Below are 22,072 nucleotides of genomic sequence, written 5' to 3'. Positions count from 1 at the left end.
TAGCAACCAAAAGACATCTAGATATACATACAGTTTTTAACTATTAACTTTAAGTCATGAATTAATAATGTAACTGAAACTAGCAAGGATCTACTAAAGCAACACAAAATTATCATAAAGGAAAACAAAAATTAACATAATATTTTGTAAAGGTATAACTAAAGGAGATTTTTGAATTTGTTGACGTATTATTACTAAGATTGCCTTCAACAGCATTGTATTGTACTGAAGAAAAAAAAACGAAAACAAAAAAAAACATCTAGATCTTATGGATGTGTAAGAGAAAATTGTTGAGAAATCATGGAAGTGCCTCCGTAAGTCAAGAAAATTTTGCAGGACATCTTTCACAACCAACAACCAACATTTAAGATTTGTTAACTTTTGGAAGCTTTGTTCGTATTGAAATCAATAAAGGAAATGCAACACTGTGTTTACACGTATCATGCACCATTTGGACTGGAATTACTCAAGCCAAACTGTTGATAAGAACTTATTTTAAACGTTTTTTTTTTTAAATAAGAGAAGTAGAGCAATAGAGCAGTAGAGTAGTCGGTTTAACATGTTCTGAAAAAGCATAAATCTAATAAAATCACAATGGTAGTTAAACGATACTGCTTATCATATTTTAGTAGAATTTGATAAAACCTGGTGCTAAGAACCCAACGTCTTGGTGCTTTGTACTTTTGCACCCCTATCTCTGCATTGCATCTGCATTCCTTTAACCACGATGATGATACTCTAACAATTATATTTATAAGGAGAAACGTGTGTGCTTAGGGTTAACTAGGCAATACTAGTATTCAAAGTATAGACTTTTCAATAAGTGATTTGACAGTTATATGTTATTATTCAATAAAGACAGACATGGCAGATCGGGTTAGACAAAATTCGATTCAATTGATAACACACTTTTACATAAAATGCAATTAAATATTCAATTATTGATAAAAAATATAATTTATGTTTAGGAGATATGTTTTATACATATTCACACAGGAAATACTGCTCCCTTTTCGATGTGTACTTTCATTATTGAAGTTTTGTCAGTTCATTTTACCTTTGCACCTGTTAATTAATGCAAATATTAATTTCTTTTGACATTTCCTTTTATTCTATCCTTAAATGTATGTAGGACAAATCAATTTCTGACCTTGATCTTTTCCTTAAACTATTTCAATCTTTATAATGTTTAATGCCTCTTGTGTTTATTTGTCACGTCTTTTATTAGTTTAGGTTTTTTCGGTATAGTTGACACATTCGTTAGTTAATATTCATTTATATTTATAATACATTGATTGGTGCTTGCTTAAAATAAAGTAGGAATTTTATTCTGCATATTCAAGACAAAAACAAATTAACAGTCAATTCAATATATAGGTTCTGCAAAATCGGTCAACCAGGTTGAAAGGATGAAACCTAGGTCTTCCACAGAAAAATCAGGGCAATTTAGAAATTTTGACTTGCAATAGACCCTACAGTCAGTCGTTAATAGGATGTTCAGAGCATATATATAGCACTCTCCATATATAGGAGGATATATGGTCTCCATTATAAACGGACGTGACTGCGTATTTATCGCGTACAATTAATTATGTAATAAATTTTGCTTTTAAAACTAAACAGAGACATGATTGATTGCTATTCTATGTGTCCAGTGGCAAATATTTCATGCAGTTTTAGGACACTAACTAGTTAACAATAAATCAAAAAGGTAAGTTCTGCAATGTGTCATTGAACACTGTCCACATCCTCATCCCTCAAACCATCAATGATTTTTATTTCTAGGATACAATAAGCAATTAAAAGTCAATTTTATTAGGTTTTTATTCTCCTTAAACCATTAATGATTTTTTTTCCTCATATACAATATCCCAGAAATAAAAATCATTATTGGCTTAAGAGATGGGGATGTGAACAGTGTTCAATGACATGGGAATATGCCATGACCCTTGGTAACAAAACATATGCTGCATTGAAAGTTCTGTCATGACAATTTAGAATAAATATGATTTAAGAGATGAGGATATGAACAGCTTTCAATATATTCATTAATTCAGATTATGTGAGATGAGGTCATGACCCTGAGTAACAAAACATAAGGTGCATGGAATTGTGACAATGATAACAATTATAAAACCAAATATCAAAAGTATATGCAGTGGTTTTTAAAAGAAAAATAGTAATGAAACCTTGAGACATACAATTTTATGAACTTAATGCCATAAACACAGTCATATTTCAACCAATACAATTCTTGACATCAGGAAAAGGAAACAGACAACCAACTGTCCTAGGCTCAGAATGATACATAACATTGTTAATCCAGTTGTATCACGGAGGAGCAAGATCTCATATACTGAATGGAATTGAGATGCATGGATACTGATGCAACTGTATGTTTAGTATCAATAATTCATTACAAGTTCTTATCCTGAAATTCACCTCATTGGCATGCATACCACATCACTCCATTTTTAGATTAATCGGAAACTGAACATAAGGTTTGACTGATACCACATGACAAGTGATACATATTTGTCGCCTTCACAATATTTGTCACAGTCAAGACAAAAAAAAAAACCATTGCAATCTTTTTCTGTATATTTTATTAATACTGGTACATATTAATGTAACTTTAATAATATGATTTTTCTCCATAACAGTTATGTATTCTGTAGAATACAATCATGATAAAAACAATGACATATATGTTCATAGTATTGCAGCCATGTACCCCTTGAAGACATTGTTATATTTACTTCATTTTGATATAGAATAAATAACTAAGATAAGCTATTGAGCATAGTTAATCCTGTCTAGATTGAAACAATGGATGAATGGCATACACTGGTGTTCATTGTCAAAAGTGAGTTTATTAAAAAATATATACATTCTCTGAGAATATATTTTCTGTTTTGGAATAACAAGTTTTATTATTGTAAAACTTGATGTTGATGAAAACCAAACATTCAAAATAAGTGTCACTCAAACACAAAAAATGAGAACACAATTTATGGTTAATGGGGTAAAATTAATTCAGGTTAGTATATAAATAAAACACATGTGGTGTTACCTTCATTTACTATTAAAATTCTTCTATAAACAGTCCATGTTTTACTGTGTCTACACACAATGCTTTTAGGTGTGAATATTAAAATAACCATGTATACATTTTTAAAAATTCATATTAAAAGTAAGATAAATTATGCATCACTGAAAGATTACTAATTGAGTTTAAATTGATGGGGTTTCTAAGTGCTAATCTGTGACAACTAATGCAAGTCAATAAAATTATTTCATTTAAAATTGTCATAAAAAGTTCTAGTAGGCCTACCACACTATTAAGCATGTTAATTTAATCTTTATTAGTTGCCTTAATTGAGAAATGGTTGGGCTTTCATTTCTTCAAGCAAGTATAACTACATAGACAGTAAATTTATTGATAAATACTTTGAATTATCTCCCTTTGTCTATTGTATCAAATTCCTGACAATTTCTATATCTCCAGTTGTCGTCAAGTTTTTTGAATGATTTCAATTTCTGAATTATCTCCAATTAACTTATGTATTCCATATGATGTATATTTCAAGCTAAAGATTGAGAAATGAATGTAATTTTTGTGGATTCCATTCAGTATAATAAAGCCACTTTTTAAACCCCTTCATAAAACAAAAGTGTCACTGAAATTGGTCTTTATTTTATAGAATGTTGAATCACATATTGGCAGAAGGGCTTCAAAAATCTGATTTGCATTGAACTAAAGACAATTTCTTTGCATGATTAATTAGATAAAAATTTTCATTTTACCACCTCACACTAACAATAAGAAATTCACAAAATATTTAATAATAATCAAAACATACAACTTAATAAAGTAATATGGAGATGTGGTATGATTGCCAATAACTACTGTGGATACATTTTTTTTTTCGTGGGTATCAAGTTTCATGGATTTAGGAAAACTTGCATCTTCGTGGATATTTGAAAATCATGGTTTTGACAATTCCAGCATAGAAAGCCTATAGAAAATTTGTATTTCATTTTCCCACAAAATCCATGAAAATTGGAATCCAACGAATAATAATGAATCCACAGTATCAATTAAAGACCAGATCAATAACAAGATCATATCAAGAAACATCCTTCAACAATGAACAAAATTAAAAGTTTAAGTAAATTCCTACAAAAATTACTATGCAAGGGGGCTTCTACTTAAATTTTGTATCAAAAAGTCAGAAATTATGTTCTGTCAAAAATTAATGTATTTGTAAATCATAAGGTCATCAACAAACATCTTAAATACACACACAAATAAATAGCATACTTGATGAACTCATCATATGATTTTTCAAAGCATAAAGATTACTGCACTAAAAAACTAAACTAAAATACTTAATATAAACTAAAATTAGCAAGATATAAGATGATCATGAATATCATTCATTGCTATAACAGTTATACATTTCGATATGCAATAAATGTATGATGATTGATTGATTATACATGTACAACAAATGATAATAACACACAATAACGTGCTAACAAAGCAGAAGATGACAGAGAGATTTAGGAAAGACAGAATATTTACATTTTGACTAAAACATTATATAATGAACAGAACTCATCATTTTGATTTCAATTGAAAAGAATCCATGACAAAGTTAACAGCAGACAATGGGTCTTGTAATTCTTTCATCTTATCTTTTCTCAGAACCCAATCTGGTTTTATCTTGTGTTGTTTTTTATGATGTATAGGTAACGAACAATTAAAACTTTTAGCTGCCAATAGTCTAGCTTGTCGTAATTGTCTACTCTCATCTATCTTGTGTTTTCGTGCTGTCAGTAAATGAATGCTCCTGATTTTCTCAGCTAACTTCTTGTCTTGGTGTATCTCCTAAAAAAAGGAATCAAGAGAAATCAAAGAAGTTGAAAATTAACATTGACATAGCAAATTTCCTATATTAATACCTGAACTAATGTGTTATGATTCATTTTAGGGATTGCAATTTTTAGTTTAATCCTTACTGAGTTCAAATACTTGGAGATTGGAAGCTCTAGTTGTAGTTGAAAACACATTTTTTCTTTTGTTTTTTTCTGATTAGTCTCAAATGACCCTTATGATAGGAAAATGGCATGTCTGATGCTAACTGGCAAAGGGCATAAATATTTCATTATTATAACACTTATTTCCAGTTCAGTTCATCTTCTTTCCATCAAAACCTGTAAACTAATACAAAAATAACCTTACCATTCTACATATATCCAGCATTCCCAGAATTCCAAGTAACATACAGGTAGAATTAAAGATGGCTCCTTTCTCCCTGTAGATCTGCATCAGTTCTATCAATGTATCCACAGAGCCATCCACATTGTAAACTTCATACACTGTCTTCTCATACTGTCAAGTGGAAATTGGTTAAATTGTAACATAAGATAGAAGATATAAGCAATTTGTTTTAACTTCTTCAGAGAACAAAAGAGTAGCTATGGAATATGTTAAAGTTTTATGAGTTTTTAAAAGAGAAATTATGATCAAATATAAAAATAAGGTATGTACATATTTTTAGAATAAAAAGATAAAATTAACAGTCTTATATTCAAAATTATAAATAAATTGATTACTTTGAGGTAATACAGCAGAACTTGGCCAATTTGGATTGCAAATGATTCGTTGAAATGTTTACTAAAATAAGCAAATGCTGATAAAGATTCATTTACATAACCACCAAAAATAGATAGGTAAACTCAATTTGCAACAGCTAAACCAATGTTTGACGTAGGCAGAATCAGATAAAGGTAATTTACCTTTGCTAAGTTGAGCAGTATGCTAACAGAGTATTTGATAAGTTCCATGTGAGGCTGACTTCTATTACATCCTCTCATTAGTCTATAGATCACATGTACAGCATTGACTGATACAAACTTCTCACAACATGCTGCTGATAAACGGGTGGCCACATCTGAAGAATATAAAATCTAAATCAAATTTGTTATCAAGTGAATATTCCTGGTATTCTAATAAATTTGAATGATTTCAGCTATACCATTTTTTGACATCTTATTATGAGGTTAAGAAGGACTGATAGCAATTCGATAATAAGATAAACTGTCAATTAAGGATGAAAAAATTGCAGCTAAAAGCATTGTGTCTAAGGACTCGATTGCCACCACTGAAGCTTTGTAATTTTCCAAGTTAAGAAGGGGCATAACTCTAAAAACGTAGATGTCTCACCGCCCAAATTAAAACTTTTGTCTGTGTGTTGTGATTCTTAGCATTGATTATGAGTTGCAAGAAACAAAGTAAGTTTGAATGAGGAAATAGAATAAGTCCAAATTTCAACTTTTAAAGGGGCACAATTCAAGAACAGTAAGTGACACACTGCATGAATTTTAACTGTGTCTGATTTTTGGCATTGTGTGTGAGTTTCATAAAATTTGAATGAGGAAATGAAAATGGGATGGACAGAGGACAGTCAAGTGTAACACTTAATGCCCCCATTGCATATGACCTGGGCATAAAAATAACTCTCACAAACATACTCTTCCATTAACTTCTTAAATCCTAGTGAAATGATAGAAATATTAGATATATTTTACCTAAATGTATGAGAACTTCTAGGATATAAGACTACTTAGACTAGTAAAATGATAGATAATATTACCTAAATGTATAAGAACTTCTAGGATATGAGACAGCTGCTTGTATCTAAGTAGGTAATCTAAAGCTGATGCCATTCTGTTTCCAAGTTTGTTTTCCTCAGTGGCTGATCTATTGGCTTTTTCCACTCTCTTTCGAATCTTTTCTATCTTCTGTCCAATACTTCTCCTTCTTACTTGTTCACCTCTCCAAATTGACTATTAAAAGATTAAAACAAAATTTTTATGAAAAATTCCATCTAACAAAATTGAAATCTGTAAAAATGTGACAAGTCAAGGTAAAATATCTGTCTCAGTTTTTTTTTTTTATAAATGTTGTCAATTCCTCATAGTCTGATCATTCTAATCAAAGATTTTGCAAATAAATATATGGTTAATTCTAAAGATCTATTCAAACATTCCAAAAAAATCTTTCATTTAGTATTATATAAATATAAATGAAACAGCTAGGATAAAAAATTAAAAAATGCACATATGCATTGTTTCTTGAAATTTACGTATTTAGAATCTAAAAGATTTGGGTAACTTCATTGTTCATAACTTCATACCCCAAAATGAATTTAATGCTGACATCTGTTATATGTTTAAGACACTGTTAGCCAATTACATTGTTTTGGAGTATGCCTTTTAAGCTTTTTACCAGTAATTTGTTTAGACACCTTAAGTTATTCTAATGTTAAAGTTATGTTTTACAAACTACTGTGACAGTACTTATATTCGTGTTAATAAAAGCACCTGTAACTTGACAATGGCTTTGATTTTAAGTTTCTGTTTCCTGATTAGAAGCCATTTCCTGACAGCTGTCTGTATCTTTACTGCAGCCTCCTGTCTCGTCTTCAGATGAAACCTGGCTTTCCTTTGTAAGACAACTATAGATCTCTGGAGCTTCAAATACCTCAGTCTACAAAGTCTACCCTTTATCCATCTCTGAAATACATACAATTATAACTGTTATGATAAAGAAAGTGCTGCTCTACTGCTAATCCAATAGATATATAATAATAATTCCTAAGAGAAATAAGTATAAACTGCATCCCTTTAACCAAAACAACCCTTGAACTTTAAAAAAGTTATTCTTCTATTGATTTTATAGAGAGCAAACTTTTTTAAAGAGTAAAATATAATATAAATGACTGGATAAATCAGCTATTGAGAAAATTCTCCCTCTTGCTAGAATTGTTTGGTTTTTATCCTGTAGACATTTATACCTGTATGATAAGTATCTTGCCCAGTTTTTCTTTAGCTTGCTGCATCAGTTTGCACTTTTTGTAAAATCTTTGTATTGTAATAGCAGCTAAGTTCACCCATAACATTTTGGTAAATTTCCTCACATAGGCTTGTCTTGCTTTTTTCTGTAACTGTAAACAGAATTTTATACAATTTTAAATCTATTTTTCTAAGTTAAAATATGCAGTTACAAATACAAAATATAAAATCAATATTGCTTATTCAATTTAATGAAAAATCTAGCAAATGTTGTTTTCATATCAAAGAAATATGCCAGCTTTCAATTGTCCATAGACAGAAATATGACAGGGGTTTTAAATATCAAATTTTTTGTTGTTAGTAAATTTATAGAAATTCAGTACTGGTACCTGCAAACACTTCAAAATATGTGGCAAATAAAATTTGGCTAAATGTGGGACCTCCAATCCATTATATAATATCAAGTATTTCTTGTGACTGTCTCATTGACTTTGAACCATCATTTCCATAAACATTCATTATTTCATCAAATCCATAGTAATTTGTATTAAAATAAAAGTACATAATGATTTTAAAGATGTAATGGTTATATCTTTTTAAATAACACAAACATACTGTCAGACATACTTTTTCCTATATTTTTTGGTTTCAGATTTTGATAAATCCAAATAAAACTAGATTTGCCATTGCAAGCAATAGCGGATGGCACCCTTCCCCCATTGTTAGGCGAGTGGCAGCCAAGAAACAACAAAATAATTTAACTAAAGCTTTATTATTACTATTGACAAAATCTCACCAAATATAAAGTTGTTTCTTGGGTGCGCACATACTTTTCCAATCGAAAATATACTTAAAAATCTGATGAAAAACAAGGAAAATCACAAAATTTTACAAAATATGCAAATTAAGGCATGATTTGTTGCCATGGTAACTTGTTCAATGTCCAAAATAATTAAGTTTTTCTGAATACCTTCTACCTGAGATACTTTTCAGTAATTTAAAGATATGTATGATAACTTTTAAATTTGCAGTAATTTTTTGGGCCAAATAAGGGCTTTATTGCCCCTACTCCTTTACTTCAAATGATCTTATTCTAATCTGTATCAATCATATGACAATAAGTTAAAATTAGCTAACATCTATCCATACTATTAACTAACCTTTAATTGTTGTCTTGCTTTGACCTTCCTATAAGCTTTCTGTATACAAATGACAGCCCTTATTTCTTTCCTTAATTTTCCTGTCTCCTTTTGAACTAAATATCTCCTAACACAGCTCTGAACAACAATTACACTCATTATGCGACGTTTATACTCTAGTCTCTGAAGCTTCATTCTAACCAAAGCCTGTATCTTTATAGCAGCTTTCAGCCTGTGTACAGTTTTCCTGTCCTGGTAGCCTCTATAACAGGCTTGTATCAGAATAGCACTTTTCCTTCTTTCATCTAAATAATTTCTTACACGGTTTGCAAAGGACCTCCTCTTAACACATTTCTGTATTTTGACTACAGCTTCCACTTTCTTCTGAAAATGTCTCCTTTCCAGCATACCTCTGTATTGAGACTGAATTGTTATCACAGCTCTTCTTATTTTTTGGTAATTCTTGACACATTTATATTGTTTGTAGTGGGACTGAATTGTGATACAGGCTTTCATTCTCATGTGCAACATTCTTGCTTGATTTCCCCTAACTAATGCTTGCAATTTGACAACTGTCTGTATTGTTTTGACATACTCCATTCTTATATTTTTGCCAGTCATGCAGGCTCTGAAATGTCTTTGAATTGTAATAGCAGACGATTTGAGGTTCATGTACTTCAGTCTTTGTTGTTTGCCATGCACAAGAGCTTGTAATCTAATAGTTAAACAACACAATCTTTTGTATTCCTTTTTGGCCAAATATGCTTTCCAACTAGACTGAATTGTGATAGCTGCATTCTTCTTAGTTAAATCATCTCTCTGAATTTTATGCATTTCCATCACAACACGCCATCTATTCTGAATTATACACGCTGCTTTCCTCAAAGACTTTAAGTTTTTGCGAGCTAAATATCCTCTGAAAGATTTCTGAATTGTCACAATATGAGATAATTGTGTATTGAAAGTCCGCTGTGCTAACCATCTTCTTATATGCGACTGTAATAAAACTGCAGTTGATCTTTCCTTCAAGAAAGCCAATCTTTGCTGATGGCCAGACAAGACAGCTCGAAATCTTTTCTGACACACTAAAGCTGCAGACTTTAATTTAATGAATCTTTTTCGTTGCAGATAACTTTTCACAACACTCTGAATTCTTATCACATGTTTAATGTTCTCAGCATATCTTTTCCTAACCTGATAACCCCTACAGTATTTCTGAATAATAACAGCAGATACCTGCATGGATAAATACTGATTCCTCATTTGTCTTGTAGTTCTGTAGTTTTTGTAATGTCTCTGAATTGTCACCGCTGCATCCTTTACTTTTCTGTTCTTGTGTCTTACTCTATATCCTCTGTAAACTTTTTGAATCACAGTAGCTCTATTGTGTCTTTGCTTTTCTTTACATCTTTCTAAATAAGCACAGTACCAATCTTCAATAATCAAAGCTGCTCCTTTTTGTATTAAAAATTGTCGTCTAATTTGTTTAGACAGAATGCTAGCTCTATATCTGTTTTGACATGCAACAGTTACTTTCCTCAATTTTGTGAATTTGTTATGTTCAATATGTCTTCTAAAAGCTGACTGAATGACTACTGATGCTTGAAACTGTCTCTTTACATTTTTTCTAACCTTCCATCCTCTGATAAAAGCTTGTAACGTATTTATAGCACCTTTGGTAAGCAGAAACTCTTTTCTCATTCTCGCTCCTTTGATATAATTCCTGTAAATTTTCTGACAAGAGAGGACTGCCTTTTTCAAGGATGTAAATTGTCCATATTGAATATATCCTCTATACACTGACTGTATTTTTGTAGCAGCTTCATTTTTCATTCTCATTTCCTGTCTGACCTTCCATCCTCTGATAAAAGCTTGTAATGTAATTGTAGCACCTTTTGTAAGAAGAAATGCTTTTCTATGTTTTGCTCCTATTCTATGATTCCTGTAAATTTTCTGACAAGAGAGGACTGCCTTTTTCAAGGATGTAAATTGTCCATATTGAATATATCCTCTATACACTGACTGTATTTTTGTAGCAGCTTCATTTTTCATTCTCATTTCCTGTCTGACCTTCAAGCCTCTGTATCTTGCTTGAATAAAAATAATTGCATTCTTCAAATTAATAAATTCTTTTCTTGCATATGAACCTAGGACATGTGTCCTGTATACATTCTGGCAAAGGACTGCTGCTTTTTTCAATCTTTGGTAGTTCTTCTGCTGTATGTATCCTCTGAAGGCACTCTGAATCGTCTTTGCTTTCTGGTGTTGCTGTACAATCCCTTTCCTAACCTTCCATCCTTTATATGAGGCCTGTAGTGTCATGGCAGCTCCTTTCTTTATAAGAAATTCTGTCCTGGTGTATGACCCTAACACATGAGCTCTGTATATTCTTTGAACAGTAAGTGTGGCCTGTTTCAAATGATTGAATTTGTTATGGAGAACATATCTCCTGTATGCTGATTGGATCACTGTTGCAGCCTTGTGTTGTCTGAACAACAATTTTCTGATCTTCCGACCTCTAAAAATTGCCTGTATTGTTACTACGGCAGTTTTTGTGCACAAATATTGCCTCCTACAAAATCTTGCCATCGTTTTATTACGATACAATTGCTGACACTTTATCACATTCTGTTTCAACTTTAAATATTGCGTTCTTCCTCTGTGAGATCTGTAGAGGGTCTGAATTTTCAATGCAGCTTGATGTCTTTCTCGTTCCACTTTGCTGATTTTGTACGATCTGTAATGTCTTTGGATTACTAAGGCAGATATCTTGATCATGAGGTATTTATATCGTTCTTTCATTCCTGTTATTTTTGCTCTATATAAAGCTTGACATGTTTTAGCAGCTTTCCTCATAGAAAGATAACATTGTTTCTGTTTGTAACCTCTGTATACAGATTGCACCTTTATAGCTGAAACATTTAATTTCTTTACCATCTTTCTCACCATAAATCCTCTAAAGTAGCCTTGAATTGTAATGGCTGCTCCTTTCTTCACTAAGTACATTGTTCTAACATATTTACATTCTTTATAAGCACGGTAATGTCTCTGTAATAATAAGGTAGAATGTTTTAACTGAAGAAATCGTTTTCTCTGCAGGTACCCTCTTATGTTTGTCTGAAGTTTTACAATGCTGTGGATGGATCTTCTGAATCTCTGTTTTTCTATAAAGCCTCTAAATCTGGTCTGTATGACAGTGGCAGCCTTTGTTTGTCTGATTATCTCTTCTCTTTCTGTTCTTTTCTGTAACTTTTCTCTCAACCTTCTCTGACATACTATGACAAATTCTTTCAAGCAAAGATAGTAATCCCTTGCTATTTGGCCTCTGAACTTAGTCTGTATGATAATGGCTGCCTTGTTCATTTTAACAAGGGTCTGTCTAACTTTTCTGCCCCGCCAGTATGACTGAATTACAACACAAGCTTGTTTTATCTTATCATATTTTCTCTTCTCTATTTTCATAACTGACCATGCATGGTGATGCTTTTGGATGACTGCTACAGCTTTCTTCTTTTTCTTAAAACTAGTCACAGCTAAGAAGGTTCTCACAGAGGATTGGATTTTGATGACTGATGTTTTCATATTTTGATACTCTTTCATGCATCTCCATCTTCTGATACAAGATTGTAGATAAACAACAGCCTGTTTCTTCTGTCTAAATTCTTTTTGACATTTAATCAATAATAAATGTCTTCTGAACCATTCCTGGATTTTCAATACTGCTTGTTTTTGTTTCTTGTATTGAGTGCTGGCTAAACATCTTCTTGCTGATGCTTGTAGTCTGATAACATGTCTTCTAGTCTTCACATAGATCTTTTTCTGGACAAAGCCTCTAAAAGCTGCCTGTATCTTTATGGCAGCTGCAATGTGTTTTGCTTTTTTTGATTCAATCAATGACTTCCACCATCTTTGGATTTTGAGACAACTTCGGAGTTGTTTATGATAAGTCTCTCTGTCTTTTCTCATTAGTAAATACGTTGAGAAGTATCTCTGAAGTGTAACAGCCGATTTTTTCAACTGTTTAAATTTTCTCTTTTGACAAACCATCCTGTAATAGGTTTGAATTTTCACTACAGAAGACAAATGTGTTTTCAGAAGTTTTTTGCAAGCATACATTCTCCATGTGGTTTGGATTTTCAATGCAGCTTTTTCTCTTTTGAAATTTTTCCTAGCAGTTATCATCCTGAAGACAGATTGAATGGTGATTGCAGCCATCTTTTTCTCCACATATTCTGACCTACATTTCTGCTGCAGTTTGTAAGCGCTATATTTTGATTGGATAGTTCTGATTGATTTGATGATGTTACGGTATTTCTGTTGCTGTAAATAAGATCTTACAGTAGATTGAATAGTTATTGCTGCTTTGACTTTTAGCTGGAACTGTGATCTATCTCTTTGTGCTAGCATGTATCTCTAAAATAGAAACAAATATATAAATAGAAAGACTTATTTGACATTACCAAATTCTCATAAGTATAAATCGGATGGTTCAGCACTTATAAAACTTACTTTATAGTGGTTTCATTTTTTTTTTCACTTCTTAAATCTTCTTTAACCCTTTACTCCATGTAAATTATTTTTTAACATACTTAATTCGCATAGGATTTTTTCATTAAAAAAGAATCATCAGGTTTAAAGTATTAAAATGCATTGTTAAAACAAATATTTCATCAATGAAATTCCAGTCAGATATTCTCATGAATAACCTGTTTATATTAGATACAACTTTTATTAAGTCTGATTCTCATTTGTCTTAGGCAAGACATTTTAACTGAGGCACTACACAGGCGACAAAAGGCGTCATTATGGAGTAAAGGGGGTGGCGTCAAAAAGCGTCATTATGGAGGAAAGGGTTAAGTCAAGTCAAAAAACAACTTTTCAGTTCAGAAAAAAAATGTCTTCTTACATTGTGGTAAATGTCATTCATGAAAAGATGTCGGATGATCTGAACATGTCAAAACCATTGTAGGTTTTATATCAAAACTTAATTTAATTTTAACACTATCAGGTGCAAACTATTTTGACATGAACCTGAATAACTATTGCAGCTTTAATCTTCTTTCCATTATCTCTCTTCCATTTGAGGTGATTGAGCAGTTTCTTGGCCTTATATCCTCTCCATGCTGTTTGTATTTTAACAGATGCTGTTTCCTGTCTTGCTTGCTTTCTTCTGTGGAAGAAACATCTCACTGCTTTCTGAATAACTATTGCTGCTTTCTGCTTTATCTGTAAATATAGTCAATGTAACTACATATTTACATATTTGAATTATGGGTCTGAACAATATTTGTTAAAATGATCCGAGATATGATAAAAATAAAATATTGTTTCCTTTACCAACTAAATGAAATTGTAACTAACACCATAGCTGTAATATTTTGATTTGCTGTAATTCATTTTCCACTTCATGCACTTAGGGCTGTTACATAAAAACAGAAATGGGACCCAGGGAAGGCACTTCCAAATCTCAATTATGGGTGGATGTCATCTATTTTTTTTTGCATAGTGGAAATATAAGTGAAATTTTAATTTGCATCTATAGGTGATTACCACATTTTCAAAAAGCCTTCCTGCCATGCAAGTGAGTATTAAGCTAGCTATAAAAAAAACAAGTTTAATCCCCTATTATCATAAGAAAATGCCTGTACCAAGTCAGGATTTTTTTCTAGATGTGTTGAGTTTTAGATTTTGCCATTTGATTATGGAGTTTATAGAAGTTGTAATTTATCATTGAAGATGAACATTCTATGAATCATTTGCTTTCTAACAATAATTAACTTACACTTTTTTGTTTAGTAAAGTCAAGTTAAGAGTAGAGAAAAATATTCTACTTCTGCAAAATAACCAAACACTTCCTTACTTAAATGAGAAAAAAACTAGATACACTATGAGCAAACCTCATAAAATAATGTTCTCTGCCCCTTGTATTCATCTTAATATACAAAGAATTGACCTAGGAAGTCCAACCTTATTCGCAACACATCCTCCATCACACGGTGTAGTGTGTTTAAGGTAGGAATGCAAAATATCACCAGGTTTCAAGGAACAAAAGAATAATAATCCTAATATGAGACATATAAGTAAAAAAACTTAGAAGAGCTGATGCATAAGTTATTTCTAGACACACTTATATAAAAATTAAATTCTTTCTTACCACAAAATCTTTCTTGACTTTCTGTAAGTGATGTCGTCTCCATGCTAACTGTATAACTCTGGCAGCTCTGGACTCATGCCGTATATCTAACAATCTGGCACACAAGTAGGTAACATATGTCACAACCACTTTTTCATCTGGTATGGTGTTAGACATGTCTGCTGATCTCAACATCAGAGGAATACCTCCCAATTCTGATACCTTAAACGAAAGTTATGCATGTTTGTTTCGTTCAACTTATTGATCCAATTATTGAAATAATTTAAGATATATATCTGCAATGAAAAACAAAATCTACAAATAAAACACTTTTCACAGAGATGATTTTGCCCGTTGAAAATAAAAATAGAAATGACAAAAGAAGTCAATAACTGTATACAATAAAGAAATCATAATCAACAAATCATGTAAATAATTACTAAAGTTCACTGATTTTTGAAACAGAATCATATTAATGGTTCTAGATATAAATATGAAAGATTATTAAAAAATAAAATTATGTTCTCACATTAATTGAGAAAGAATTCAAAACCAGAAGCTTGCTGGACTAACAAGTTTTCTGCATATTAATAAAATCAGGTATCGTGTACGAAGTACCTTGTAAAACTTGACATTCTAATACTGTCACTGACTTTTTCGTTTAAGGAGGCTCGAGGGTATAAAAATTTCAGAAAAAAATCAAACATTTGCTTTTCATTACAAATTTTATTTATTTCCTTTTGTAGTTGATACTTCATCATATGGTACAAAAATCATTCAAAACAATCACTTCGTGTTGGCCCCAGATGACTTTCAAAATGTATACATCATTGAAAAAGTTCCAAATTATCTCCCTTTGGTGGAAAAAAAAGCCATATTTTGGCTCTAAAATTGAAATATCTTTTTCAACTCATCGGTGACCTATATTTTTTAATATAATTTCCATATAAGCTGTACTTAAACTAAATTATTGTAAAATTTTAGAGATTTCTGTAATAAATTTCTTTTTTTTTATTTCTCCTATTACTTCAACAGAAAAAAAACAGCTTTACAAAAATGTATGCTTCTTTCCAAGGCAGATTGTGAGCGCAAATGAACGGTGACCCCACTTTTTTATTTTATTTTTCTATTAACTATAAGATAAAGTTCATTTATAGAAAAATATAGAGAAATCCTATATAAATGATTTAGACCCGCGAACCCCCTTAAATTTGAAATGTAAAAAATAAGTCTTGCTTTGTGACATTTGAGACAGAAAAACAAAAGTCATAAAGTAAATATTGTACCGACTTACCTTTTCATACAAAGTTTTGAAATTTTCTTTTTCATTTGATAACATCTGTTCAAACAATGCATCATCTTCTTTCACTGTAAAATATATTTATACTGTATTATAATCAAAGAAGTAAAAAAATCTTTACAAGCAAATGAATGTTAAGGTCTAGAAATCAAATGTGTTTTTCTAACTCTGTATGAAGAGGGAAAGACTTTTCCACTGTAATTCCAATTTTAAATTTAAAAAAAGTAAGTTTATTATAACATCATTTGCTGAGAATTGTTAAGAATTGTTAATAAATATCCTTTGAGATGGTTCATATTGAAATTCATAAATATATGCAAAATAAAAATAGTAATTCCACTGTATGGCATTGGCCTTGTGATATTATTTGGTGCTCAGATATTTTATTTTTCTAATAATGATGAAAGTTGACAGGTTTTTTTAATCTCACGATAGTTTTCCAACCATCATTGATGATCAGACGTAAAATGTTATCCCATTTTTCATACTCATCTTTATAATATTTAAAAAAGCTGTCACCGCGAGATAGCCTTTTGTGCTGATGCGGCGTAAAGCAATTACCAATCAATCATACTCATCTAATGTATAAAAGTGATAAAACTCTAATATGTGTTTTCAATCATCAGTATGTCTACTGACTGACCCCAAATTCTATAATAAACCCATTTGATTGTGAATATAAGGCTTTAAAAGAACATGGATGTATCTTATCATAGGCTATATTCATACAAACATTTTAATCACCTACCTGTAAATGGTGCTTGACCAAAGCTATCAGACAGACTATTGTTCTGATCATTGGCCTGGTCATTGTCTTCTGTCACAGTCCTCATGGTTTTATGTTTGATGATCTCCCTTGGCAAGAGTGATGGATGGTAGTGGTGTATCAGGTGACATAAGACACGCCCATCTCCAAAGGATACAGTGAAGTTTTCAACCTGATTAATATTGGGATGCTTTAAGTCATACTCAGTATAAAATGTATTAAGTAGTTCATGACAAATAATACCAAAACCATACTGTTAAGATAACATGTATATTTAAAATATTTAGAAAACAAATTCAAAATAAAAAATATTCAATTCCCATAAATAAATACATGTCCACTATTTCATTCAATTTAATATGAATAGCTGTTCAGTAAAATTCTAAGAAGAATTTTTATTTAATTTCACTGAAAATTCAGAAAACAATAAGCTGAACAAGAAGTGTCATCATGTTGTTATGATTTATCTCAGTGAAATATCTTATTATAGAACCTTATTATTGTGTAGGGGACAAAGAAATCCTAACCAATAACCATTTCAAAATAGTCTTTACCATTCTTTTAACTAACTTAATTTTGAATACATCTAATTCTGATACACTACTTCAAGTGTTATTGAAAGTAGTCCGGTGATGATTGCTATTAATCTCAGCTCATGCATGTTAACACAGGTTTTATCACATAAAATAAAAAAAAATCTCCAGACAAGAAATACTAACAAAAACCTCATTTAGCAATATCAATGTCCTCAACATTAAACTGTACCTGAATTCCATAGTATGCACTGACAACTCTGCACCACTTCAACAGCAACATGACTAATTCATTCTGTGAGAACAGATCTGGGTCTATAGAATCTCTTTTCTTCTGACTGAGAAATTCTTCATATCTCTGTAAGGCAGCCAGCTGATTTTTAACCATCAGACTCCTCTCCAGAATCCTGATCTCTTCTTTAAGCTGCTCCTTATTCAACAGTAAGCTAACCTAAATTATAAAGTATTTGCAAATTTGAAAATGTCAAAATATTGTAATGCATGACAGTTGACACTGGAGCATGAGAATATGGTCAATGCTATATAACATATTCCTGGTACTTGTTCAAAGAATTGCACAAATGCCTGAAAAAGTAAAAGTTAAAACCATATGGCATATGTTAGACAGAGTTGTTGTAACCAATTCTTATAGAACATTTTGTATTGTTGATTTAACTAAAAGAAGTAAATTTGATTTACAATCAGTTCAAATATTGAAGTATCTCCCTTAGGCCAAATAAAAATATATGTGTGGTTCCAGTTACATACTTTTCGGTAGGTCGGCAAATTTTATTTATTTTTTTCTAAATTTTATTTAGGATTGTCAAAATCCGGAAAAAAATCGTGAGTTTACCAAAATTGTTTCCAGTATTACACACGTCAATACCGGAAGTCAGCCATTTTAAAAGCGTTCGGTTGCAAAATAAAGACAGTCATTTACGTTTTACATTAATTTTGTTGCATTTTGACAACAAATTGTTATGAATTCTTGCATTTTACCAATAACAGATACTTCTTATGGAAATTCAAATGACAGAAATTTACGAATTTTATATCATTTTAATTCACAATCCTCAAAATCAGATCGTTTGAAATTTATTTTTCAGAAATGAAAAAAAAGTTCTAGGGTCAGGGGGTTTAAACAAGGGTCGGTCGGGTTACTGAAACCACACATATATTTTTATTTGGCTTTAGTCTGTAACATGCATTAGGATTAATATGCACCAAAAATATTCCTTGTCATTCAAACAGACAAAACCTTTTTTTCTTTCTTTTTTGTCTAAATCTACATTCAAGTTTGTCTTTCTGATATATAGCAATGAAAACAGTTGGTATATGAAAATAAAATGGCAAACAACTTGCTTGTTTTGTGCGAATATTACAAAGAAAGACGCACATTAAAAAAAATACATCTTTTTTCTATTACCTGATACTGTACAATGAGACACCATAATAATTTCAATGTCTTTTCTCTGTGACCATCCACTACATCTCTACATGTCACTTTTGTACCTGTCAATTAAATACAACAACATAAAATAATGACAAAAAATAAGATGTACAAACACAACTAAGTTATTTCAAGTCAATACATTTGTATATTTAATGTACAAATATTTATGAATATTATATAGGAAATGTATTTACTTTTAACCTACTTGCACACACAAAACCTTTGGTGAAAATTCCCTGGCAAAAGCTGCCCTTGATAAAATTGATAAATCAATCACTGGAATAATATTTGAATACAGGAAGTGGGTGTGACTGATTAAAAAGTGTAAACACATTTTAACTCAGTAGGTTCATTCAGAGAAAGGGTAATGAATAATTATAACAATATATTTAAAATTCAAAGTATTGGCATACAATAACTTGGTATCTGACAGATCCAAAAGTTACTCACAAGATACAACTCATTACTGTCATGCTGATAACCAAACATGAAGTTATTCAGTGTGACCAAAATATTTGATTGACAAATGGACAGACAGAAAGACCAACAGACAAGGTGAATACAATATGATTCCAATATTGCCCAAGATTTTAGAATGTAGGAGTAACAATAATATATCAAAGTAACTAACCTTTCAGGTCCACATTTACTCCTTGTTTGGTTAAGATTTGGAACACTACATCCATGTTGTGTATTTTCTGTAGACGACTTATGGCTGGGGCTCTTAGTTTCTTTGTAAGCGTATGATCTTCACTTAGTATCTCCATAACACGTCTATAAAGATAAATATAGTTGTTATTGTATCATATTTGTTTTGCACAATTTTAATTTTTAATTGTATTCTGATATATAACTTGTGGTTGATTAACTCAGGGTTTTGACATTACAGTTCTTTAATTGCCTAGGACAAATGAAATCAAAAACCATGACTGATAATTAATCATTTTCCTAATAATTTATACTAACGCTAATCTTATTCCATCTTTGAGATCTGTTGCTAGGTTTGAAACAGCATAATCAAATTCATCCATTGCTGTTTGGGTGTGTTTGATTTGATAACCAAGGTATCCAAGATGGCGGGTGATATCACCTTCTCCTGCCAAATAATCTCTTGAAAATTCTATCAGCATAGTTTTGCAGGTCTACAAAAGAATGATTAATATAATAGAAGAAAATAATTATGTTATAACAGCAGTTAAAAAATTATGCAAATATCCTCTATTTTTAGTATCAATTTCAAATGGTATAAATGCAACTCTTGATGTAAACTTACAATGCATTTTTTTGTTAATTAATAACACATCTTCTCTATAAAATCTAAAATTTACATAAATCATATAATATCAAACTTTTACAATTGTTAACAAACTATGCAAGTGGAAAACGGTACTGTTACATCTTTCTATGTCAACCTCAAATTGCATGACCTAAACACAACTTTATCAACTGATGCCCTGCTTGCATATATAAAATTATAAAGGGACATAACTCAAGAAAGTAAAAACAGGGACGCAACACAAATTTGAATTGATCTGTGTTTTGTGCTAATAAGTGTGATCAGCATTGTGTTTAAGTTTCATAACATTTAGTTGAGGCAAACTAAAGTTAGAGAATGGAAAATAATTTCGGGATGTAAATATGGACGGACAACAGACAAGGGTAACACTAAATGCTGACATAAAGATATGCTTCAATCTTGTTTTATTATATTTAAAAAAAAAAAAAAAAAGATAATGTAGCAAAATACCTTTTATTTAATGTATTTTACCTTGTATTCAGCATCTTTACAGAAGAGACATGGATCTTGGGGTACCAGCCTTTTTGATTTAGCATGATCTAAGAAGAATACTAAAATCAAAAACTTCTTCAGCAAATGTCTCGAGATGGCTTCAGCATATCCTGCAAAATAAAAAAGTTTGCTTCCACTTGTTTAAGTTATAAAGGATAGCATTGGAGACAATGTGTGAGCAATTTGTGAAACCAACTTTACAACTTTTATTTGATCACTCAGACACAATACATATGTGTAACAAGAGGAATATAATATTTACATATATACAAACAATACAAATCAATGATGGGTATAACAAAAGGAAAAAACATAAAAAGAAACTACATTTTTAAACAATCATTTTACAAAATGTTCTTAAGTTTACTAATAAAAAGTGTTAGATTTTTTAACACTTTTGCATTACTTAGTGACAATCAGCCTATCATTTTTTGATAACATGGATATCTAGTAAAGTAAATAGGAATATGTTTGTTTCATATTTTTACAACCGTAGGAACTGACACTCAAAAAGGTAATGAAATTCAGTGCCAATTCCTACAGGACACAAGTGGCATATTCTTTCTTCTTTTGAAATGTTTGTCCACCTTCCGGTTTCTATGGGTACTTTTAAATTACAACACCTCAATTTTGTTAAGAATGATCGTTCTCTTGGAAACAATTTTAGAAGGTAGTTTTCCAGATTAAGTTCTAATTTAAATTGATCATAAATTTTTCCTCTTGATGATTTTTTCTATTTAAACCAACTGCATTTGATGTAAACTAGATTTTTTAAAGAGAAAATGTATAAAAGGCAAAGTCCATGTTTTGCTAAATGGAAAAATAAAAATCACTCTGATTAAAAAATACAATAAGATGCGCTAAACAATATTGTGAAATAGTAGCCTCATGTTTTGTTCCTTTCCAGTAATGTTTTTTTGACATATGGAGTAAAACAGTGAAGTTTACCTTTTGCTTTTAGAAAACCTTCCAGATCATATATAAATATGGAAGTGCACAACACTATAAGATTTAATGTAATTCTGTCAACATGGTCAAGGCTCGATACATTCCTTAAAGTAATAGTAGGAGAAATTTGGTCAGACAGATGGTCAAA

At 31.0% G+C, this 22,072-nt stretch overlaps 1 protein-coding gene across 1 annotated transcript in view; it reads right to left on the bottom strand.

Annotated features, from left to right (window-relative positions):
• Window positions 1-2,588: 2,588 nt before the first annotated feature.
• LOC139512683 (abnormal spindle-like microcephaly-associated protein homolog) overlaps window positions 2,589-22,072 on the bottom strand; it is a 31,417-nt gene continuing 11,933 nt past the window's right edge. The window contains exons 8-23 of the mRNA XM_071300480.1: window positions 20,956-21,086; window positions 20,154-20,329; window positions 19,819-19,961; window positions 19,161-19,246; window positions 17,967-18,185; window positions 17,184-17,373; window positions 16,430-16,503; window positions 15,157-15,357; window positions 14,034-14,228; window positions 9,024-13,415; window positions 7,866-8,015; window positions 7,393-7,584; window positions 6,663-6,855; window positions 5,806-5,960; window positions 5,249-5,398; window positions 2,589-4,894 (exon numbers count right to left, since the gene is read on the bottom strand). Of these exons, the coding sequence (XP_071156581.1) occupies window positions 4,625-4,894; window positions 5,249-5,398; window positions 5,806-5,960; window positions 6,663-6,855; window positions 7,393-7,584; window positions 7,866-8,015; window positions 9,024-13,415; window positions 14,034-14,228; window positions 15,157-15,357; window positions 16,430-16,503; window positions 17,184-17,373; window positions 17,967-18,185; window positions 19,161-19,246; window positions 19,819-19,961; window positions 20,154-20,329; window positions 20,956-21,086 (6,917 nt within the window). The 3' untranslated portion in view covers window positions 2,589-4,624. The remainder of the gene's footprint in view (window positions 4,895-5,248; window positions 5,399-5,805; window positions 5,961-6,662; window positions 6,856-7,392; window positions 7,585-7,865; window positions 8,016-9,023; window positions 13,416-14,033; window positions 14,229-15,156; window positions 15,358-16,429; window positions 16,504-17,183; window positions 17,374-17,966; window positions 18,186-19,160; window positions 19,247-19,818; window positions 19,962-20,153; window positions 20,330-20,955; window positions 21,087-22,072) is intronic.

This window comes from Mytilus edulis, chromosome 2 (assembly GCF_963676685.1).
Source record: "Mytilus edulis chromosome 2, xbMytEdul2.2, whole genome shotgun sequence".
Classification (NCBI taxonomy): Eukaryota; Metazoa; Mollusca; class Bivalvia; order Mytilida; family Mytilidae; genus Mytilus; species Mytilus edulis.
This window is presented reverse-complemented; position numbering and strand designations above follow the sequence as displayed.